Below are 25,210 nucleotides of genomic sequence, written 5' to 3' on the forward strand. Positions count from 1 at the left end.
TTTCACATCTTCATAAACAGAGATGCCTAATAAGTCAGTGGACTAAATATCCTCATCTAGATGACAAGTCCCATGATAGATCCATTAGTCACTTGAAGCTGACAGTTAGAAATCCCAACAATCAGAAATGGAAAATTAACATAACTGAGAAACAAATGATCTGCCGTATGCCAAAATGCCATTTTTCCTCTAAAACTGTATATATCAAAATGGGGTAAATTTATGCATTATTTTGCATATTATACTATACATACGAGAGACCAAGAGAATACATCGTTTCCTCAAACATTTGAAATATTTTTTTGTAAATTGAGACTTAATTTAATCATATTAATGGCAGATAACTTTAACTAATATAAAGAATTCTTTGTTATAGTTAGAAATAGTTATGAAATAATATCAGAAGCTAGCAGCCAAGAGTATTACTGTTCTTTTAATACTCAAAGCCTCTTACCGAATATATCTAACAACCACAGAAGGGCATCACTTGCATCTGACCATAAAAGATCAGATATGATTACCATAAAAAACCATGTGATTTACATCAAAGTACAAAAATCAATCCACAAATAGCATATAATTCATATGGATAGCAGAAAGAAAATAAAAAGCTAGTCAATGATTTAATTACAAAGCAAACCTTCCGAAATAACTCTTTCATTCCACCACCAGCAGAGCTAGGATAGTATATCATTATACTGTGATCATCCCCTTTTGAATGAGCAATATTATAAATCAGTAATGTTTGCACAGTAGTCCAACAAAAAGAAAACTTAAGAAAAAAACATAAATGAGAATATGTATATACAATTTTGCCAAAAGTGTAAGAAATCAGACAAACTAAGTCGAGATTTGATCAACATGTGAAAAAACAAACTCCTTCTCACATGTGAAATCCCTACCTACGACAGGCCAACTTTTCTAATTTCCTCATGGCTCGGGTAACCGTGACAGGTGAAAAATCACAATTAACCAATAAAATAATCAGAATAGTTCATAAAACAAGACAGTGGGATTGGCCACTAATGATCTAATTTAATTATATTTAACCAATATCAATTAAGTATGAAACTGAAACCACTCATCTTCGAAGGATCACCGGGACAAGCATGATACTTGACCAATCCTAGTTGTACCTCCAATTATCGACTATCAATTGAATACCAGCTGTTTCAAAATAAATTATGCCAATAAACCCCTCTCGAACACAATCAATCCTACTATCGAGCTTTTAGAAACATGTATGGTGCCTGGTAAGAAGTAAAAACCAATATTTATTGACTACTATAAAGCCGTATGATCAAAAAATTCCATGATATCCTCGTATTAGATGGTATTAGATGGTCAGTACAATGATATCCTCATACGAGTGTACAATGGCATGGTATGGTGACTATGGACGATACTGCAATTTGAAAGCATGCCTTCTAAGCCTGGGTAAATTCCATCTATTTCCTCATGGGTGGAACATCTAATTTCCACAATTATCATCTCACTTATTCTAGTTCTAGTTAGGGTTTAGGATTTAGGGTTTAGGGTTTTGAGGTGGAGAAAGTTGACAAATTTTGTGTCCACATGACACATACATTATGCACACATACATTAAGCCTTGTAATCTCCCCATTTTGTTCCATACAAATTAAAGCATTGGTAAGGGGCAAGCCTTGGCAATGGTAAAGTTGCTCAAGATTCAAGCCACAAAATCACTCATAGGAGGCTGCCAACATTGACCCTCCTAGACCCATCATTGAAAGAGTCGTGTAATGGCTCCTCTCTTTTTAGGTAACTTAGGTTGTATGAAACAATACTAGAGCAAATTTAAGAACTTGGTACAGAGCCTGTACCACTCTATATCGAAAAAACACAAAGCCTTTACTACTTGGTACAGGTCTAGCACCGAGTGAACTATCCAGTTTCCAGTGCAAAGCCTCTACTACCCACTACAGTTCTGGTATCAAGCAGACTGTATGGTTTGCACCAGTTCGTGTATTGAATATTGATAACCTATCGGACCGATAAACACTACCCATACAGAACCATCCTAGCACTATTGGAAACCATGGTCAGTATACGTATGTTAAACCCTACCGAAGACATATAGAACAATATAATGTGGCAAGACTTACATTCAAAACATGACTACTTGCACCCAAAAGTAGAAATCTATGAAGAAGCACGGACACGTCAATTTGGTGGGTGTATTCATGACAAACAAGTGTCGAACATAGATATGTCACTGACACAATCGGACACGTGGCTGACCTGTGTCTATTTTTATTTATTTTTTTATTTTTGGAAATGACGTATCAATGTCAGAATACCTCTCTCAAGCCCCTCCCCACTGCTCCAGCACCCTTCCTCGGGTGACACTCGTGTGCGGCACTAAGTTCGCGTGACCCTCACATTTGGGGATTTCTTATCAAACCTGGAGGATCATTGATGTTAAATCATGGTTCTCTAGCAGAATGCAAGGTGTGATGCAGCACAAGTAGAGTGCGGCGATAACAAGGGGGTTCCAACCTAGGCTTCCAACGACAATGGGAGCATATTCAACACAACACCACAACCTGCACCTCGAGCCCACCTACATCTAGTTAAAGGCTGAAGCCACTATAGCATGACCTCGACGACCACAACCCGCCTTGAAAAACCCCGACCTCACCCACATCATACAATGTGTGCCCTCGGTAACCCGCAACCTCACTAGCACCCATTGCCCGATCACGTGAGGCCCTTGGTGACTCGCAACATGCATCACGACCCATCGCCTATCACTATGCGCCCACAATGTCCCTCTCGCCCTCAAGGACTCAACGGGACGTCACCTATCACCAGCGACCTCGTTCGTGCAAACCCTTGATGTCCCGTTGTCCTGTCCCCTATCACCCACGGCCTTGCTCATACAAACCCACGAGCTCGATCGCAGTAATAAGCCTTTTAGCTTTTGTTTCTTTTTAAATTTTTTTTAGAAATTTATTACCACATTTTTGTGTTTTGATGTCCCTAAATTATAATTTCACAAGCTCAAAGAGAACATATAACTATATTCATGGTAGGTTTTGTTACTGCATCTTATTATGATTAACTTGTATTGTTAAATATATGAGTAATAAGTTAGAGTATAACAAGAGTAAAGTAAGCTATATGAACATATGTAAGGAATTTATTAAAAGAATATCAAGTGTACTCTGTGGAACTAAACTACTTGCACCATAAGCTATAATTTGGTGCAAAGCTTAGAGTTATTACGTGGAAATATTTTTTTTTGTTAACCATTGTTTGGTAAAGTAATTGCAAAGACTTGTATGAATGATAATTTTATATACTGCAAAAATTACTTGTATTTAATTAATAATTTTATATACTACAGAAATCAAACAGTGCAGAATCTTTTTCTTTTCATATGAATCCTTGTTGCTTTCTAATAAATTTAATTGTAATATATCTGTACTATCTAAGTACATTTATTAGAATCAAACAGTGCAGGTTAGATATTATTTATTATTGTTTTTTAGCCATAATATACGTTACATTATTATTATATCATAATTATAGCAATATGGTTTTCATTTTATTTTTGCTTTTACAGAAACACATATAAGACTATATTGACATGAAATTTCCACCAGTGTTACGATTATAATTAGAAATTTTAATATAAAACCATTATTTGAAGTACTCCATCTTATGTGCCCTCTATAAAATGTTGAATTATAATTTAGGCACAATCATGGTTTTCAAATTTCAATTATCATAATTACATGGATTCTCTATTTTATTGCATTTCCTTGGTTTCTTTCTTGCACATTAGAGATAACGATCTAATTCTACAATTTTATTACATTTCCTTCTCCATTTTATTAATAATCACTTTTATGTTTATTTTTTATGTTACTTGATGAATATTGTTCTTTTCATGGTTTTTGATGGAAAAGAGAGTCATCCACCAGAACCTTCAGAATGAGTTCATCGAGTACTATCAGTATAACTTTGATAGAATTTATGTTCTTACTATATCTAATGATAAGGAACATTACAAACCGTTATAGAGACATGTCACTAAAATGGACAAATTAAGCGGAGGTGGTGAGAATATTATATGGCAATGTAATTTTTGTCATTAAGTCAAGAAAAGTGTTTATACAAGAGATAGAGCACATCTATTAAAGATGACCGATCAACAAATTATAGTATGCAAAAATTAACAATGAAGGATATCTATGATATGCAAAAATTTAAAGACAAAACAACAAAGTGCTCTGGAAAAAGTATTACCCCCTTCTACTATTTTTGTCAGTAGGTATTCTAATGAAAATAAAGTGATAGTAACAAAGTGAAATGTATTGAATAGCACGTGATCAATTACATTATGAAATAGCAAGAATATTTTATTCTGCTGGTTTTAATTTCACCTAGAAAGAAATCTGTATTATATTAGTGTTTTTATTTTTACTGTGAACAATCCTTTATCTTGATCTGGTTATTTACCAGCTGGTAATAATTTATTAGGAACAACTCTCCTTCGAAAAGTAAGAAAAAATATTGAGAGGTTCTTACGGTCGGTTAATGGCACATAGAATGAAAAAGGAGTTTGTATTGTAAGTGATGAATTGAGTGATTCATAAAAGAGGCCCTTAATTAACTTTATGATTATGACTGATGGTAGAGCCATGCAGTCAATTGCAAGATAAATATTTTATTTCAAATTTAATGAATGAACTTTATAAATGAGGTTGCAGAAGTGACTTTCTGTAGTGACCAGAAGTTATTTCAAATTTGATGAAAGAAGTCATCAAATTTACGAAAGAATTTATGGTTTAGGTCATTAAAGTTACTTTCTGTAGCTGAGAAAAAGTTTGCCTCAACAATTATTATGCTTAAAAGGTTTTAACTTATCAACAATGGACTTCAACCTAAGGTTCTAAATACCATACCATATTAGTGTATCGAGCTTTGCTCGGTATGGTATGGTACAGCATACCGAGCGGTATGCCTAAAATACGCATAAAACCTTCCAAAAATAATTGAAAAATATTTTAAAAAAAGTTAAGATAGACTTTTTAAGTTAAAAATAAATATATATTTAGTATAGTTTTAGCAAAACTAATGTAAATTAGGTAAGAATAGTGTCACAAATCCATTTCGGGCTTTGAGGAGTAGCCTTGTGCAAGGTTCGCAATTTCGATCCATTCCGAATCGTCCTTCCGTTAATATTGAATTATCTACAAAAAATTATTTGAATTGATAAATTATTTTATATACTACTTAAACTTTAAGATTCAAATAAATTAAGTAATCACGTGTAGATATAGCTGATTCTACCACCAAAACGAACGACGAGCATTTACGGGTGGTAGATCGAGATCGAGATCCCCGATCCTATGTATCTGTATATCAATATAATATGTTTGTCGGATCCAATCCTAAAATTGATCCCACGACATAGTGTATTGATACACCGTATATCATTAATGCATCAATGTAGTGATGGTCCTAGGTTGATCATCATCAATCACGTGTCCGAGGCGGCTCTTGAGGCATGTATTGGTGAATGTCAGAACTTTTAATTTCGCTACTGATTTGTTATCATGTATCATACTATTGCTCGGAGAAGTATAACCAACTATCACCGTACTATTGTTGGTCAAGGGATTCTCCATCATACTATGGCTATGAATACGATGAGCTTCATTCTGTGTCTACGTCGTGTAGGCTCTGTCGCATCTATTAAAAATCATCCACTGGCTTTCCCTTCCCCTTCCGTGAATAAACTTGACTAGTACCTCGTCGAGTTTCACAATTTGATTTAATCCATAATTCATAGCTTTGTTGAGTTTAGGAGAGTGAAAATATGAGAAAAAGAGAGAGAATGTGAGAAAAAATGAGTTTCAGAGAGTTTAAAAAAGTGCAAGTGAAATGGATTGAAATGGGCGAGAGGAAAGGGTTTAAAAACCCTTGAGGAGGCCTTCAACGATCAAATTGACCATTAGAACACTGTTACCATTCGATAACGATCGAAATCGACCGGTATTGGCCGGTATAGATCAGTAACAATCGAAATTTCAAACGTTACCACTCGATACAGCCACGTATCACCCGATATGGGGCCAAATACTTACTATCGCCCGATAGCGGGTGGTTCGCATGCCGATCTATTGGCAGACCAGTACGTACCGGGCGGTACGGTACGGTATTCAAAATATTGTTTCAAACAATGGTTATTAGCGACAAATGGTCATGTTAGACAAATAATAATATTGGTAAAACTAAGGTTCGTAATTACGTATCGTACCGACATGTTGAGCTTTGCTAGGTACGATACGATATGAGTGTACCGAGCGATATGCCAGGGTGTACCGCTCAGTATATATATAATATAAAAATGTAAAAATCAATATATAAAAATATAAAAATAATATAACAAAGAAAAAGAAAAAGGAGGCATACGCTGCCTCGATGACGTTGTCTCCTTTTCTTCTCCTCATCTACGACGTTCAATGAAGACATCAAAGGCCGCACGTGTCTCCAACCTTCGGCGAAGAACGCGGCGAAGAAGAAGCCGAGCAGCCGCCTCTCCGTTACCCTGGATCGGGATCGTTGAGGGAGGGCGATGATAGATCGAGAAGAGTCGAGGTTCTCCAGATTCTCCCTCTTCCTCTCCCTCGACGCTTCTTCTCTTACCGCAGCCAGGCCGTAGCCAGGCCGCAGCTTGGCTGATACCGCTCCGTAGTGGGCAGCAACGATCGAAGTCAACCGTTATAGACCTATTTCGGGCGGTAACGATCGAAATATCAACTATTACCGCCCAATACAGCCCTGTATCGGCCGATACGAGGCTAGATCAATAGTACTGCTCGATAGCGGGTGGTCCATGAACCAATTTGCTAGCGAACCGATACGTACCGCTTGGTACGGGCGGTATCATTCGAAATTAAAATCCTTGGGTAAAACAAGATTTGTGAACAAAAAATTGTTTGATGATATTTGGTTGAATAATATTAATTATATTATTGATTTCATTGAATCTACTTATGATATGCTTAGATTATATGGCAAGGATAAACCATGTATTCATGTAGTATATTACATGCGAGGCAATATGATTAAGAAAATAAAAGAAAATATATATATCAACATTAAGGAAAGAAATCAGATCTTTTTATAATGTAATTTAGAAATTCTTATTGATCATTCAACAAAAAATAATACTCCACTTCATTGATTGGTGCATTCTTTAAATCCCAAGTAGCTACCTAAGAAGAAACAAAATCTTGATATATTTTTCAAATTATTATATTTTATAGTTTATTCAAATTATTATAACAATTTAACAAGAAGCAATAAAAAAATTAAGATTTAAAAATAAAATAAGTTAATAATAGGTTAACAATTAATCAAAAGTAATAAAAAACTCTAGATTAAAAATAAGAATAAAATAATAAAATAGGTAGTATACCTTGCGACGCAGCGCAACTAAGGAAGAAGCAGCGACAAGTGAGGAAGAAGCTTCGTCGGGTGCTAGTGAAGTCACCGAAGGCCTGAAGGCGTGCAATGGCCGCCAGGTCACTCGTAGGTGGGGCGCTCAAGGTGGAAGGACCAACAACATCAGGCAAATGGTAGAGAAGCACATAGGGCACTTGGGGCGAAGACAACTCGCGACGATAAAGAGGCACTCAGGGTGAAGGGCTCGAGAGCACGCATCAATGGTCGGGTCACTCGTAGGCGGGTCATCGAGGAAGAAGGGTTGAAACCTTCAATTCACTCAATAGTCGAAGTATAGGTGGTCGGCGAGTGGTGGTGGTCTAGTGAGGCGCTCGACGTAGGGGCAGAGCCTGCCTCTTCCACAAGTGGGGCGGGGGAAAAGGTTTCATTAGTGAGAAAGAAAGGAAGCCATGCAAGTGAGGAAGAAGGGTTCCACGATGCCTTCGCACGTGAGCACCCAATCCAACACGCAAACGCCATATCCAACAATTTAAAAAATAAAAAATAAAAAAGGACACATGTTTGATCGAGTCGGTGATGAATCTATGTCCGACACGAGCACAGCACCAAAACCATCGCGTCCATGCTTCCTAGGTATTTATCAATTTTGGTTTCTAATGATATTTATTATATAATTAAGTATATTTATGAAATTATTTATTCAAAATTTTTTATTTCAAATATTATGGTGAAGAATGACTTTAAGAGGCTCCCAATCAGGTACCCCCTCATAAAGATTCAAAGGTCTAGAGACAGACTAAAAATGCCTAAGAAGATATTATACAACTACTAGGGAGAGAACATATGTCAATGAAGAATATGCTAATTTCTCTAGTAAAGTTGGATAATTTGTTGATTATGATTCTTTACATGATTATTGTCATATTGTCACAGACTTAGCTGGTTTTGCCTAAGTCGTGCGGCACCTATGCGTGTTCGTCCGCAAAGGTCAGCCTCCCTAAAACCTCCTATGGTCCCTTAGGATCTACAAAAGAGAAAACGGGTTAGAGAAAACGCCTCACTCGGGATCCACAAGCAAACCTTTCAGGAAACGCTTCATAGACAATGCAAATTACAAACAGACTTTACAAGCTCTAAACGATTGCACAACAAAGGGTCAAAATGATCCACTTCAGATCGAATATCTCTTACAAGTGTCCACATGACACAACATTTATTTACAAGACTAAGAAGGCCACCAACCCAACTAAATTGGGGCTGTTAAGTCTTCGACCGTTCCTCTACATATCGTGCAAAGCATTAACAAAAAGAAAGACACGGACATACATAAGTATTACATCAAACATCCTGTTTAGAACTTTGTACGTGACATTCTCCCCCACTTATTCCTTCGACGTCCTCGTCGAAGCCTTTGCCGACACTGCAACTCCTCGCCTTTTCTGAGTCTTCAATCTTCTACTCCAACTGCAATGCGCCTCTTGGCTCCCAACTGCTCTCCGCTGCTGTTTTTGAGTAGTCGAACCTTTGATCCACCATGCTGCTTCAACTCGCCAATGACTCTAACTCTAATATGGCGTTGGCTGAGTTGTGTTGATCCCTGTTGGTTCCTGCGGATCCTCTAGATGAAGGAAAATACCATCCTTACTATGCGTTAGTCTTCTCCATCAACCCGGCCGCCTACTCCCTATTTGGTCGCCTCTGGGATTGTACCGTCTTCTCCATTAACCCAGCCGCCTACTCCATTGAGTAGCAAAGGTATAGCACCGCGTACTGCCTACTTCGATCCTTGGTCGTGCACTCTTGCATGACCCGAAGTCCTTCACTTTCGACTATCTTGATGAGAAACTCGTTGACACCGGTCTTACGAAGTTCCTTGGCCTCTGCCCTTCAGCCTTGTCTCGGTACTTGAAGTTTGCCTCTATATGCTCCACCTCCTCGGCCCCTTTCACGACCAAGCGCTCTCCCTCCATGAGAGCAAGGGATCAATGACTTTCACGGAAGTCCCGCCTCTGCGGTACCATGGCGCTGTCATGCCCATGGCCCTATTATCCGTCGCCTTGCATCTGTATCCCTTTTCTTCACGATCAGTAGATATGTCTCTGTGGCACTCCTCCGAGTCCACCTCCATTCTAACTGATGCTTAATTTTGGGTAGCTAAGTCCCCCTGGACTCGTCGTCACTTCCTCGCCCCTTTCGACCCCCTGCTTCAACACCTCTGTGTTCTCCAAGTAGCTCCCTTTGGTCGATGGAAAGACAGATTGCATCTCCCATGCATGGCCTCTGCCTTCACGTTGTTGGGTTTGCACCGATTCTGTTCTCCTTAGTTTCCTTGGTAGCAACGTTCGCTTACTCGACCTTGTCCTCTAACTTGTTGGGCTCCCTTAAGCGAATATAGGCTCTTGAGCGGTCCAACTCTCCAGCTGCTTCGATCATACCTCTGCATGATCAAGTCTCTCCCATGGGACTCACCGGTACTTACATTCGAACTTTTCCCTCGATGGTACACAGCCCCCATATTCTAATGACCAAAGCTTTTATCCGATGCAAAATTCGATGCACGCACGAAAGACCCGCCTCCGCGGTACCATGGCCTTCACTCCTTGAATCCATAGCCCTTCTTGTCGTCGTGTTATTCACTAAAGTGGAGCTCCTAGTAGCTCCCGATCATACCTCCGTATGATATAGTCCCTCACGGGGCAATGTCGTGTGTATCGCATTGCCACGAACTGTTCCACTACGATCCGCTACACCATGTCGCCTCCTGGTGACATCTCCATTGCATTCTGATCCTTGTGGGATGAACTCGGTTTGTGATCCCTTCATGTGTGGCCTTTGCCAACACATCACAGGGCTTTTTTCACCTTCAATTGTATTCGCTCCTTTGGCAATCAACCTTCGTCCCCTCGCTCTCGGGAGACACTTGGACAAAGCACCGCTCTAGGACAGCCCGTCGCCCAGTAGCTCTCGAAGTCCACCGACTTCGTTGAAATTAATGCACCATTGTCTGAATCCTGTGCCTCTACCCTACCAGCACAATCTTCGTTGCACACCGCTTCCTTCATGGCAACACTGTGGCATATTCTTCAAGAGTACCCGCCTTCGCGTCCTCTTGCCCCGTGCCAAGGCCTTCTGAACCCAACTTTGCCTCCGCAAATTGAGTCTCCTTGGTTCTTCCATTAAATGCTTCTCCAAGATAAGGTGCATATGCCCAGAAGCTCCCTTCGTCTTTGGCATCATGCAAGATGAGTTCACTCCATTATAATGAAGGATCCATGGAACGACATAATCCCGCTCTTGCCTCTGCAAGAGTTCATGCCCTTGACCTTTGTCCAAGGAAAGCTCTATGCCTCTGCTCCATGTTCCATCTTCTATGCTGGCTCCCTTCATACAGCTTGGGTACTTCGCCAAGTTATACCAAAGTTGCTCTGCTCCTCGTTTTGCATTGAGTTGATGGTGGCCTTCGCACCCACCATTCCACGGGTCAACCCTCCATTGAGTCCGATCTCTATATCGATTCCAAGTGTGCATTCATTTGTGTTGTTTTCGGTCGCTCCCCCACTTGATCTCGTAATGCATCCACCAATGCATTCTCTCAAGCGAGATCATGCGGCGACTCCTCGCCGCTCACTCGGTCCATTGAGCTTCGTGGAGTTGTTGTTTTTGATGTACTCCTCAACATGTACGATCTGTTGCACATGATTCTCCCTCTACAGAGCCGGGACTTATCCCTCCTGGATATCTATCCCGTTAGAGCAACATCTCTCTTCGTTTTCTTCTCTCTAAAAGTTTCGGAGACCACCAACCACTTGGACTACTCTGATTTGCTGAACAAACTATGCATTGTTCTATCTCCTACAAACGCACTTGCTAGATTGCGACTCCACGTCAATGCAGTCCCCGTTGTACCACTCAAGGCCTAGTAACATGCTAAACTCTCTGCACACTTCAGCCTCCTATGGACGTATCCTTCTCATATCGAAGAGAAACTTTCAATGCTCCATGGCACCGAGTTTTGGTCGCCTTGGGATGGCCACGAACATTCCATCATCCACATACAAACCCTTACATGAGTACCGAATTCTTCAAGTTAGCAATTCCCCTCACCTCTGTGAGCTTCGCACAACTCTTTCGATCGCTGAGCAACTCATTCTACCTTGCATAGTCATATCCTTTACCAAGCGTCTCGCTTGCCTTGAGCACCATCAAGTATAGTTATCAACATCGAGCCGTAGCTCAAACTCAGGCATCCCAACCTTTGTGCACTACGCATTCTTTCAAGCTTGCTTGTTCTCGTGGTGCCTTTTGCGCGAAGGGTTGGCCATCCCTCTAAATGTCAATCTCAGATGCCCGCTCCTCCGAGCGACTCCTTTTCCCTACATCTCTATGCTCGTTTTCCTCTAAACGATCACACATGTGCTGACTGGCCTCAACGCAGCCCCGCTAGGTCCCCCACATTTGCATGCCAAGTGTTTCTATGAGTGCTTGTCCCGCTCTGATATCATCCGTCACGGACTTAGCTGGTTTTGCCTAAGTCGTGCGGCACCTATGCGTGTTCGTCAGCAAATGTCAGCCTCCCCGAAACCTCCCATGGTCCCTTAGGACCTATAAAAGAGAAAACGGGTTAGAGAAAACGTCTCACTCGGGATCCACAAGCAAACCTTTCAGGAAACGCTTCATAGACAATGCAAATTACCAACAGACTTTACAAGCTCTGAACGGTTGCACAACAAAATGTCAAAATGGTCCACTACAGACCGAATATCTCTCACAAGTGTTCATATGACACAACATTTATTTACAAGCCACCAAACCCAACTAAAATAGGGTTGTTAAGCCTTCGACCGTTCCTCTACATGTTGTGCAAAGCATGAACAAACAGAAAGACACGGACATACATAAGTATTACAACAAACATCCTGTTTAGAACTTTGTCCGTGACAATATGGATCCTAAAAGTTATAGGTCGCATACTGTTCATCTGCTCTTATGCTTCAAGCATTAGCTTTGAAGTGACTTATGTAGTCTTCCACTACATCACATTGCGAAAAACACTTGCGTAAATATTCTTTCATGCACTCTCTTAAAAGGAACAAAATGACTCCTCAACATGCAAAAGTTTTAGTATTCATTTATCGTAATCTCTATCTTCTCTTCTCTCCAAGAGAACTCCAAAATAGTAAGAAGAGACTAAGATGTAGGATATTATTAGAGACATTTGATTCATTTGAAGACGTTGGAGACCTTGAAATTACAAATTTATCTTTAGATGAACCAAGTTGGAAAAAATCATTTTTACTGATGATGTCAATAAATCACTGGATCAAGGTGATAATGATGATGAGAATAAGCCTAGTGGTTATTAAATATTATTTAATATGCTCAAACATTAGTTTGAATACTAACATTTAGATAATTTTAATTATTTAGACTTATATGACGATATTTATTTGTCCATATTGTTGAGTCCATAAAATTTACGTATAAATACTATAAAACTCATGTTAATTGAATTTTACATATATTAAAAAATACATGTGTCCACGCTATGTCTGTGTCCTAATGTTTTTTAAAATGGCATGTTGTCGCATCGTATCTGTGACCTATTTCTATGCTTCTTAGGTAGGAATAAGAGCACTATATAACACATTGGCATGGGCAAGTATTAATAAATTCCAAGCTTCATGAAATTATGATGGTCAACATGAGATAGAAATTGGCAACCATATAGTGACAACCTTGGCGCTGGTCATATGTACTAGTGCATTTCTAGCATGATATACATCAACATGTGTTATCAGCACATGTTGGTGTAGATTAAAACCATAAATGCTAAAGAGGTAACCATAATTCCTTCTAAATCCATGCCAAAAACATTATATGGCTGTCAACTTTCGCCATGTTATAGAGATTCTGATATATAACTATAAAGAGCAATGGTATCTACGTTATCAAGAAAAAAAAACACTAGTAAAATAAAATCAAGAAATGAAAATACCTCTACATAGAGGGCTAAGTGTTAGGATCAAGAGCACTAAGAGGGGAGGGGTGAATTAGTGCAGTGGAAAACTTTCAACGATTAAAACTGCGTCGTACGTTGAAATCCGATTCCGACGTAAAAGTCATTTCGTGCAGATAATTACTTTGAAAGCTTACGGAAACGTATTTGAAGTAAAGTAAGGAAGGCAGTTTGCAGTTAAGATAGAAATCAGAATATAAGCGCAAACTGAAATATGATGTTCGTACGATAAAACCGATTTCCGTCTTAACACCGATTCGGAAAATACTTAACTATGAAACACGTTCGTAAATGAACAGAAGGCAGTAAGCTATTGAGGAGGTTTGCAGTAAAGATAAGATGCTCAAAGTATATGCAAACCGAGATTTAGAGTGGTTCGGTCAATCTTGACCTACATCCACTTTTGGCTTCCTCCACCAACGAGGTCACCGACGTCCACTAGAAGCCTTCCTTCAATAACCGAAGGCCAACCACCCTTTTACAGTTTCACTCCTTTTGACGGGCTTAGGAGACAACCCTTACAAACTTTTCTCTCCTCTATTGAAAGATCAAAACTTGGAAAAAGAGGGAGGAGATCTTCTAGCCTTTACAACACTTTTGAGCTCTAAAAATCACAGAGTAAGATTGGATTTTCGATGCTCTTTCATGCAGGAAAGGGTGGGGTATATATAAGCCCCAAACTAGTTTGAATTTGGAGCTCAAAAATGTCTTTTCCCGAATTTCCGGGGTCCTGGCGGTACCACCTCCTGACTGGGGCGGTACAACCGCTTGGCAGCACGAAGACTGAGCTTCTGGGCGGTGCCACCGCTTGATAACGGCGGTTGCACCGCCCAGTCTCGCTCGGAGACTGAGCCTTGGCGGTGCCACCGCCTGACTGGGGCGATTGCACCGCCCAGCTTTCTTGGGAGACCCTCTCCTGGGCGGTGCCACCGCCGACCCTGGTGGTGCCACCGCCTAACAGGAATTCTAGTCCGAATGGGTTGATCCATTCGACCCAATTTGGGTCTGTCAAGGGCCCAATTGCCCCAAGATTAAGTTAATGGGATCACCTCTCATTTCTAACTTAATAATCGTGCTAACTACGATTTTTCTTAAGACATTTACTATAACTTGCTCCGATGCGTCAATCGCTTCTTCCGGCGAGCTTCCGGCAAACTTCCGTCGATCATCAGATGAACCCTCGGTGATGCTCCTGCGGACTTCCGGCAAACTCCTGGACTTGCGACGATCCACTTGGCGAGTTCCGACGAGCTTCTTTTGGCAAGCTCCTGGACTTCTCGGATTTATTCCCGCAGAACCTCCGACGATCGTCCGGACTTCCGTCGAACTCTCGAACTCCCAACGTGATCATAGTCTTGACTCCGATGCAATTCCTGTTGCATGTCTTACTTCCATCGTAATTAATCCTACACATGTAAAACAAAACTTCGATCGAGACAATTAATCCTAAGCAATTAACCAAGTTGTCCGGCATGTCATTGGTCCCTCGACGCTTCGTCCGATTCTTCGGCGCATCGTCCTCTCCTGCGGCCTATTGCCCAATCGGCCAGTTGACTCCGCAACTCCGATATCCTTGGCACAATACCCGCTCTTCTTAGCCCGATGCCCGAGTCCACGACCCGAAGCCTTCTTTCGATACGTCGACCGATCCACCAGCCCGACGTCCAATCTTCTGACATGTTCCTCCGGCACAACATGATTTTTCCTGCTTTTAATTGTCTCATCCTGATCGAAGCATCCTGCGTCACTCAAAACGCAGATTAAATCATATACATATATCAAGTGGTTTCATCATCAAAATATGAGATTCAACACTAAGATGTACCAAAAGCAAAGGTCTTGAAAGGAACATAAAAACAAACATGGGATGCGACCAACACAACTAGAACTGGAGGATACTATTTGAAAGGATTGTCATTTGTAAAATAATAAGAGAGATGCTTTCTTGCTACAACAACGAAATATTGAGTTGCAATATGATGACATGCACTTGCGTCGACCAATATGAGCCAAAACTTAGTCAAGCTGACACATACATCATAGCCTAGCACAGTGCATGCTCATACCCTTTCGGCATAACACATTTGGAAAGTGCCAACACATGTCAATTAACACAACTGCATTAGTTGTGTTTTTCAATAGCAAAATTGTTTGGCAATAAAAACTACCCATGTTTCACATACAAGTGTTAACCATTAGAAACATGTAGAAAGTATAGATTTTACTTGATGAAATATGAGAGGAAGTTGTGGTGTGACCAAAAAATAATTAGGAATAGTTTGTATCATAATTAGAGGTACAATGGAAGCCAAGCATTGGTATAATGTGAAGGTTGATCCATTGTGAATTGAGTATCCATAATAAGTCATAGAAACCTATTCTCAACTTGCAGGAAAATGGCTGTGCACATTAGCCATCCCAAGACTCATTTCCAGGCGGCACGCTTCAAAGAGGCACCACCTGAGTGCTCGCCCGAGCCCAGGCGCTGGGCGCTTCAGGCGAGCGCCTAGGTTAAACCAGGCGACCGAACCAGATTTTTAGGTCTGGTTGGTCTCCGGTGCTTTAGTTGGTTCAATCGAACCAACTAAATCACCGATATCAGGCTTCCTCTCGCGATTTCCCCGACTTCCCCAACCCTGACACTCACAATTTTGCCGCCGAGATTTCTTCTCCGTTGTCGCTGCTCGCCGCTACTGTCGCTACTCGCCGCTGCCACAATCGTTGCTCGCCGCTGTTGTCGTCGCTCGCCGCTACTATCGCCGCTCGCAACTCCCCCTCCCACTCCCGCTGTCGATCGCCGCTCCAACTATCGCTGTCGCCTGCTACCGCTGTCGTTGCCTCAACAGCCTCGGTCTTCTCACACTCTTCTCACTATACTATTAACAGTATACTGCTAATTGTATACTAATAATAGTAATTTTATTTATTATATTAATAATATATTATTTTGATTTTAATATTATTAATTTTTATTTATTTAAAATTATTGTTAGGTTTCAGAATAAATAGCAAGTATACAGAGCAACTCAATAAATTTGAAATAAAATTTTATTGTTTTGATTTTTGAGACTTTTTATTAATGTGACAATGTGATTTTGTACCCAATTTTCTTAATCTAATAGCCTATTTTTTATTTAAATAATTATATTTATTAATTATATTATATATTTTTATATTTTAGCGCCTCGCTTCACTCGGGCGAGTGTTTGGGCGAGCGCCTAGCGCTTTTTAAATCACTAGCAAACACATGATGTCCTTAAAGCTCTATGATTCATTAGTCAAAGCAATCAATTCTACGGCATGTGAAATTACCAAATTTTAATAAGCTAAATATGCAACATGCTTACCATCAATAGGTTTCTCAACAAAAGGCTTCCAAAAGCGCTTCCCATGAACCTCGACAAAATCTTCTTGCTCGACGAAATAATCTAGCTCTTGATATGGATATTCTCTATTCACCAGAGCATAACTTGGAATTGGGACTCCAAACATTTCAAGACGCTTGAACAATCAATTATGTATAAGAAAAGGCTTCAAGATTATGAAAAACAACTAATCTTCTTAATAATGAAGTTTAACTATTGATATCCTAAAGCATCCATATGAATAAGCACTAAAAAATATAACCACTAACTTATGGAACCATTAAATCGCATCGATCCAAAAATAGCAATGTTTTCATGACCAGCAACATCAAGAATAGATCAAAGTATATTATAGTTAAACCATATTCAGAAATAAAGAATTTTGTAGAGTAATCACACCATCCAATAATTTTATGCATATGACAGATAATAATGGATAAACAAAACTTAATAAAGATATCATGTGGATGTACAAGGGAATACGAAAACAATATCAGATATATAATGTAGAATAATACAACAAAAATAATCCCAAAAAAAATATTAATTCAAAGAAATTCAAGAAATAAATTTATATATATAACATTTTATAAAGCACATCTAATCATATCATCAAAATATCAATTACATAATACAAATTATTAGTTTAAATATTACAAGTCAAAAGTTACATTAGTTATACACTTAAAAGTGAAAATACATAAATTTTAAATCTTAAAATAAATATATTGGAGTCAAAAAAAGTTCAAGATACGTATGCCTAACATCGTAAACCATTGTTTCAAATCATAAGTATTATATATTGAAATTAACAAGAAAAATAGATAATTGACAAAATCTTTAAAAAAAATTATAATAGGTTTAGCGAAAAAATTAGTAACACGATCCTAATTAAAATGGTGAACGAACATATATTTTCTAAAACTCATTCTTCTTGGAAATGGATCCTCATGAATTTGCACAAAAAAATAATTGGTAATACAAAAGTCAACAATGACAAATAATAACAACCATACATAATTTAATAGAAATAAATAAATAGTAGTATAATGTAAAATCAAGAATATAAGGTCAAAATCTTGTGCAGGAATAACAAAAAGAAAATAATGATGAAGTAAACAAATATAAAAATCAAAAAATTCATATATGCGATATATAATAATGAAAAATCAAAACCTAATAATAAAGATATTATGTATATATTAAAATAATAAAATATGTAAAATAATATAGCAAACATAACAATAACAAGTGTTGTAAAAAATCACAATAAACAATAACAACAAAGAAACATAACAAACATAAAAAATGAATATATAATAGCATAATGTAAAATCATGAATATGAGATCAAGTTTTTTGTCCGGTAATTATAATAAAAGAAAACAGTAACCAAGGAGAAGTAAAAAAATAGAAAATCAAAATATTAATAAATGACATAAATAATAATGTGCGAGTATAACTTAATAAAAATCTCAATGGAAAATAAATAACATAAAAATAAATAAATAAATAGCATAATGTACAACCCTGAATATAAGGTCATTTTTTAACAATAATTATAAGAGAACAATAGTAATGAAGAAGTAAAAACGATTAGAAAATTAAAAAATCCATATATGTGATAAATAATAATGTACAAATAAAACTTATTAACGATATAAATATATAGATAATAAAATATCTAAAAGAATATAGCATATATAAAGGATAAAGATACAAGAAGACAATCAAAGAAATATTATTTTAATAAAATTAAAAAAAATACTGGTCTAATCATATCATCAAAATAATGAGTACAACAAAAAATTAATAATAACTAATAACAACAGCGAAATGAATTTATTAGAATAATATGACAAAATAATCCAAAATCTTATAATTCTAATAAAATCAAGAAATAACATTTTATAAAGCACATCTAAGCATATCATCAAAATCAGAACTAAAAAATACAAATGGTTACCTTCAAATATTACAAGTCAAAAGTTAAAAATACTAGTTATATATTTCATATAAAAAACAAATTATAAATTTCAAAACAAGCATCTTTTGACTAGAAAAGAGAAAATTATTATTCTAATAAAAGCAAGAAATAGCTTTATAAATATATATACATATATATATGATATTATATAAAGCACATCTAATCATATCATCATAACAGCAATTAGTTAGCTTTAATATCACAAGTCAAAAGTTAAAAATATTATTTATACATTTAAAAGTGAAATATTATATTTTAAAACTTAAAACAGACATTTTTTAGTTTGAAGAGATAAAATTCAAGTAAAGTGTGTCTATCATCCTAAACCATTATTTCAAATCATTAATCTTATATATTAAAATTTGGAGATAAATCAGATAAACCATAAGTCTTTAACAGCAATATGATATTATATAAAGCACATCTAATCATATCATCATAACAGCAATTAGTTAGCTTTAATATCACAAGTCAAAAGTTAAAAATATTATTTATACATTTAAAAGTGAAATATTATATTTTAAAACTTAAAACAGACATTTTTTAGTTTGAAGAGATAAAATTCAAGTAAAGTGTGTCTATCATCCTAAACCATTATTTCAAATCATTAATCTTATATATTAAAATTTGGAGATAAATCAGATAAACCATAAGTCTTTAAAATTATAATATAACCAATGTTAAAATTAGAAACATACGATCTTAATTAATATGGTGAGGGAACCTAGATTTTCTAAAACTCATCTTTTTTTTTAATTGGATCCTACCGTGCACATAGAACAAAATAATGAGTATCACGAAAAAAATGACAATAATCAATACAATAAAAAAATTTACATAAAAAATAAAAATAACAATATATCATGAAAGTGAGGTAAAAAATCATGTACAGCAATCACACCGTCAAGGAAAAGAAAATAGTAATGAAGGATAAGTAAAAAAAGAAAATAGAAAATCAAAAGGTTCATATATGTAATAGATAATAATTTGTAAACAGAACTTAATAAAGATATCATTTGAGCAATATAATAAAATGTGCAAAATAATACAGTAGATATAGAGAAGAATAATTCATCAAAAAATAATCCAAAAAAAGCTAATTCTAATGAAATTAAAAAATAAAATACCAATATACATAAAAAACACAGTTTATAAATTATAACTAGCATCATTAAAATAGCAATTGAAAAATATAAACAGATAGTTTCAAATAATACAAGTCAAATATTAAAATATAAGGTATACATTTAAAAGTGAAAAATTACTTTAAATTCTTAAAAAAATATCTTTTGAATCTCAAGAGCTAGAGGTCAATAAAAGTATGTCCAGCATCCCAAACAATTATTTCAATCATAAATCTTTTGTATTGAAATGAAGAAGAAAAATTAGATAATTGGTAAATTTTTTATGACAGATCCAATGGAAAAATTAGTAACATGATACCTTGATTAGTATGGTAAGGGACCCTGTTTTTCTAAAAGTCTTGTCTGTTATTTGTTTCCCTTTCTTAACTTTTCTTTCCATAATGGTTTCTTAAAGTATGATCTGGTCCTATTTTTTCCACATGATTAATCCTTATCAAATCATAATGTTTTGGACCTTGATTAAACGAGAAGAGGAAAGGTAGAAGACATGGCTAAAAGCAGGAACTCCTTATGCCTCCATTTCTCACCCCTACAGTTTCTACTTCCTTTTTCACTATTTTTTCTACTTTGTTTTGTGCTAGAAAAAAATATAAAACCAAATAGTACATGGCAACTACCAATATGTGTTACAATCAGCATATTGACAAGTCCAACACAAATAATGCATTATTAAGAAATTATATCCCCAATATATCCTTACATATTTTAATTTCAAGCTGAAAAAAAAAAAAACTCTACCTTTTTCTACCATAACAGCATAACCAACCAACTCATCTCATAAAGATTTAACCTACTGAACCAATACACTACCGGTATACCAACCTACAACACCCACTATCATTAAATAAAATAATAAAAAATAAAAATAAACAATATTGACCAACATACATCAAACCTCCCCAAACATTTCTTCCATTTCATCAAGTTCAACAACATACTTGAGTAGTTTTCTCTTCACAAATAATGACCAACAATGATTAGTTCCAAAATTAAGCAACACCAACAAGAAGGATAGGTCACCAAAACCATAAAAAGAATAGGAAAAAATCAATGACAACAATGTCCAAGATCCAAATTTTAATAGTTTTTCCCATTCAAATAATACCACTATACCAACTCTAGATAACAATTAAAATGACTTCTAATCTGGTATAGTTAATTATAAACAACCGACAATATGTCAAATCAATTCATGTTCTCATATTATGAGTCATAAAATACATTCCATTAACTGTTCGAAATTTGATTCACTATAACATTTGAAAACTTCCATTGAAAATTCCAGAAAAAGATAGTAAAATCACCAGAAAATGAGAATGCAATAACTAATAAGGAAACTGTTTCTGAGAATGCACCACAATCATTCTAAAGCAAACAGCAGTTAACTATTTACTTAGTCTAATTGATAATTAGCACAAATATGAAGCGGTTGTCACACAGAGCACATATAGCAAATCAGCACTATCTACTTAGTCTGATTGATATAGCATCAAATTAGAGAGTTTTGCAAAAGCAAATTTGAAACAGGAACCAGTTTGAACGTCCAACCTCATAAACCTTCCTCCTGTCATGAAGAAGATGCTGCGGCTCCAACTCATTGACTAAAAATGGCCTAAAAACAACAAAGATTACTATGAGTCAGGATCTTGAACATCTACTTAGGTCGATATCTAATGAGTGAAAACAATACTTAAAAAAGAAACTTCTTGAATAAATATTGACTATCTTTACTGATCACTTTTAGAGAGAAGTGACATTTAACAATCACGATACAAACTTGCTATGCATCCCCTACTCACCACACCCACTCTTTTGTTTAGAGTGAGAATGGACCCCCCCATCAAACATTTATGTATCTGTTTCCTCTACTAGTGAAACTTCAACTAGCAGTAGGATTTTTCTCTTCCCAATATGTTGAATTTAATGAGTCCTGTAGGCTGGAAATTTCCTTTGCTTTTTTTCCTCACAATGTATCAAGAGATGTCAAACATTAAGCAACAGCATACACTTTTTTCTCTTCCCAATATGTTGGATTTAATCAGCCAAGACATGCCTTAAATAAAAAATAAGTCCTATGGGCTGGAAATTTTTTTTGTTTTTTCTTCGCAATGTATCAACAGATGGCATACATTAGAAAAAAGATAAAAAGTGATGTGATAATTCTATTACTACCTAATGAAAGAGGCCTAAACATGCCTTAAATAAAAAATAAGTCCTATGAGCTGGAAATTTCTTTTATTTTTTCTTCGCAATGTATCAACAGATGTCCAGCATTAAGCAACAGCATACAATAACATAAAGATAAAAAGTGATGTGATAATTCTATTACTACCGAATGAAAGAGGCCTAAGTAGATAATAATACCCATATAGATTAGACAAAGACTCAGATCGCATAGGCAAACTTGTAGAATTGCATGAGATGGTCGATGGTCCCAGTGGTAGTCGAATAAAATATGCAGTAAGTGGTTAGAGACAACTGGTCACATAATATACTCTCTAATTCTAGTACTTCAAAAAGAAAAGCTCTCAAATTTTACTTGATCATAACTTGGTATTTAGCAAAATATGGGTTGCATATAACGATCATTTAAGTTTCACATACTAAAAGAATCAGCTGTTACCTGTGGACCAAACATCAAAAGAAATTACAAAAATAAAGATGAAATTCAATGAACACGTTGCACATATCATCGGCTTAGATGCTAAAATTTGACAGTCATCTTACTTCTGGTCCTTGAATATCCACGTTTTTCCTCTTATGTAACAAAGTTTATATCTGGTTTAATTTCCCCACCACAGTTTAATTCATTTAAGCAAGCAATATAGATTTTTCTGGTCATCATGTTTAACTCCAAATATTTCCTGAAGTATACCTATATACAATAATATGTTATTGGACCAATCTTTTCACCTGCAACATCCAAGATAGTGTGCGAATCCTCATCCATTTACCATTACAATCAAATGTGATTCGATGGATTGCTTCAAGACAATATAATATCCCAAGCTAATATTCTTTTTTAGGCTTCAAGGTGATGTAGATGCAGTGCAACGGTGAAACCAGACGTGACATGTAAGATTGTCCATCCATGAAGTCTTCTAAAGCGAAGGATTCCAATATTTTATGGATAGATTACTAAGGTAATCCATTAAGCATGCATCTTCCATGTGCCACCAATCATAGCCACTCTGGAATGATTCAAATCACTGCCAGAAATGCCACTTTTTTTAACTGCCAATCTTCTTTTAAACTAATAATATAACGATGTACAACGCCACATTTTAAGTTCTAGTAAAGTTCCATACCATGCCTCAACACAAGTTAGGATTCACATTTTGCTTTCTTCCAAACAAATATAGATTTTAGACTTCATACTCTTAGGAAGAACAAAATAAGAATCCACTATTGAAGAAGGAGGTATTTTGTTTGATTTATCTTTGGAATTAATTTTAATATTTTAGATTCTTTGTAAATTTAATAAGTTGCCACATGATAGCCTTATGAACTCTATTCCACCTACCAAGACCATCTAAGAAAACGAGAAAGAAGCTAAGCTAATGCAGAAGATAATTAAAAATATGTTTGAATGAAGATATTGTCAAGAAAAGAAACTAATTCAAATAAGGGTTTCTAATCTCGCCTGGGTCAGCATGCTTCGGATGGTATTTATCAATCAGTCACCGAGATGCAGATCACTTAAATTCGAGCAGTCCGGTCTGGTTTATTAACTTAGGTTTTCTTTCTTGTTCTTTTTAAATGTTGCAACACTAGGGCTCATGAGTTACAACCCATCACAATTGTCTCCTCTCCACTGCCCACATATCAACCGGTTGCCGCCCTCATCTTCAATACACAACTTTCTCTCCCTCTGCTTCCTCTTTCCTCCCCTCTTCTTCCTCCCACCTCTCCCTCCCTCCACAAATTAGTATGTCATATGTACGAAAGTATTGTATGCAAGGTATACAATTTTGACTGATACCACCCGGTACGAGCGGTACATACCAGTCCGACAGCGTACGCGGACCGCCCACTATTGGGCAGAACGCTTAAAAGCGCCCTGTATCGGACGATACGGGGTTATATCAGGTGGTAACGATCGAAATTTCGACCGTTACCGCCCGACACATCTCGATAACGCTCGAAATCGACTGTTACTGCTCGGTAATAGTGATCCAACGGTCAAATTGACTATTGGAGCCCTTTCCCATAGGTTTTTAAACTCTTCTTTTCCCCTATTTCACTCCATTTCATTCTCATACTCTCTTAAACTATCTCAAACTCTTTTTTTCTCACATTTGTGCTCTCTTATACTCTACAAAACAACGATTTATGTATTGAATTAAGGCTAATTTGGGAAGGCAATGGATGAATTTGAGCATATGCAATATAGCCAACATGATGTAGACACAGAAAGAAGCTCATCGAATTCACAGTCGTCGTATTATGGAGAATCATACGGGCAACAACAGTACGGTGATAGTTGGTCATCCTTCTCTGAGCAACAGTATGATACAGAGCAGCCGATCAGTAATGAAAGTAGAAGCTCTGACATTCACTAATACATGTCTCAAGAGCTGCCTCGGACAAATGTGATTTATGATGAATGGCATACGATGTATCAATACACTATATCGTAGGATCAATTTCATGATTTGGTCCAACAAACATATCATATTGATATGCAGATGTATAGGATCAAGGTTCCTGATCCACCACCAGTGAAGACCAATGGTTCGTTTTGGTGGTAGAATCAACAATAAGGTATATCTATATATGTGATTATTTAATTCATTTGAATTTTAGAGTTTACATTGTAATAAAATAGTCTAACAATTCAAATGATTTTTCTATAAATATTTTAATATTTACAGAAGGACAATTCATAACGAACTGAAATACGAACCTTGGACAAGACTATTCTTCAAAGCCCGAAAAAGATATGTGATACTATTCCTACCTAATTTACATTGATTTTGCTAAACTTATACAATTACTATATTTATTTCTAACTTAAAAACCCTACCCCAACCTTTTTATTTTTAGGTATTTTCGAAGGATTTTACACCTAAATTAGGTGTACAGCTCGGTATGCCCTGGCGTGTCACTCGATACACGGTACCGTACCATACCGAGCCAAGCTCGAAATATCGATACGGTACGATATTTCAATCCTTGATTGTATACTAATATATGTCGAATCAAACCAGACACTCGTCCAACCATGGAATGGCATGGGTTAGGCTCCCAAAATT

At 36.6% G+C, this 25,210-nt stretch overlaps 1 protein-coding gene across 10 annotated transcripts in view; it reads right to left on the reverse strand.

The window, feature by feature from the left end:
* LOC103981915 (inositol hexakisphosphate and diphosphoinositol-pentakisphosphate kinase VIP2) overlaps positions 1 to 25,210 on the reverse strand; it is a 98,139-nt gene that overhangs the window by 67,762 nt on the left and 5,167 nt on the right. For 6 of the 10 annotated variants that reach the window (XM_009398674.3, XM_065104370.1, XM_009398675.3 and 3 more), the window contains 3 exons: positions 21,504 to 21,567; positions 16,807 to 16,960; positions 641 to 711 (listed from right to left, as the gene is read on the reverse strand). In XM_009398674.3, the coding sequence (XP_009396949.2) occupies positions 641 to 711; positions 16,807 to 16,960; positions 21,504 to 21,567 (289 nt within the window). The remainder of the gene's footprint in view (positions 1 to 640; positions 712 to 16,806; positions 16,961 to 21,503; positions 21,568 to 25,210) is intronic. The other 4 variants (XM_065104374.1, XM_065104373.1, XM_065104375.1 and 1 more) reach the window with 2 other exon arrangements.

Source organism: Musa acuminata, chromosome BXJ2-4 (assembly GCF_036884655.1).
Source record: "Musa acuminata AAA Group cultivar baxijiao chromosome BXJ2-4, Cavendish_Baxijiao_AAA, whole genome shotgun sequence".
NCBI lineage: Eukaryota > Viridiplantae > Streptophyta > Magnoliopsida > Zingiberales > Musaceae > Musa > Musa acuminata.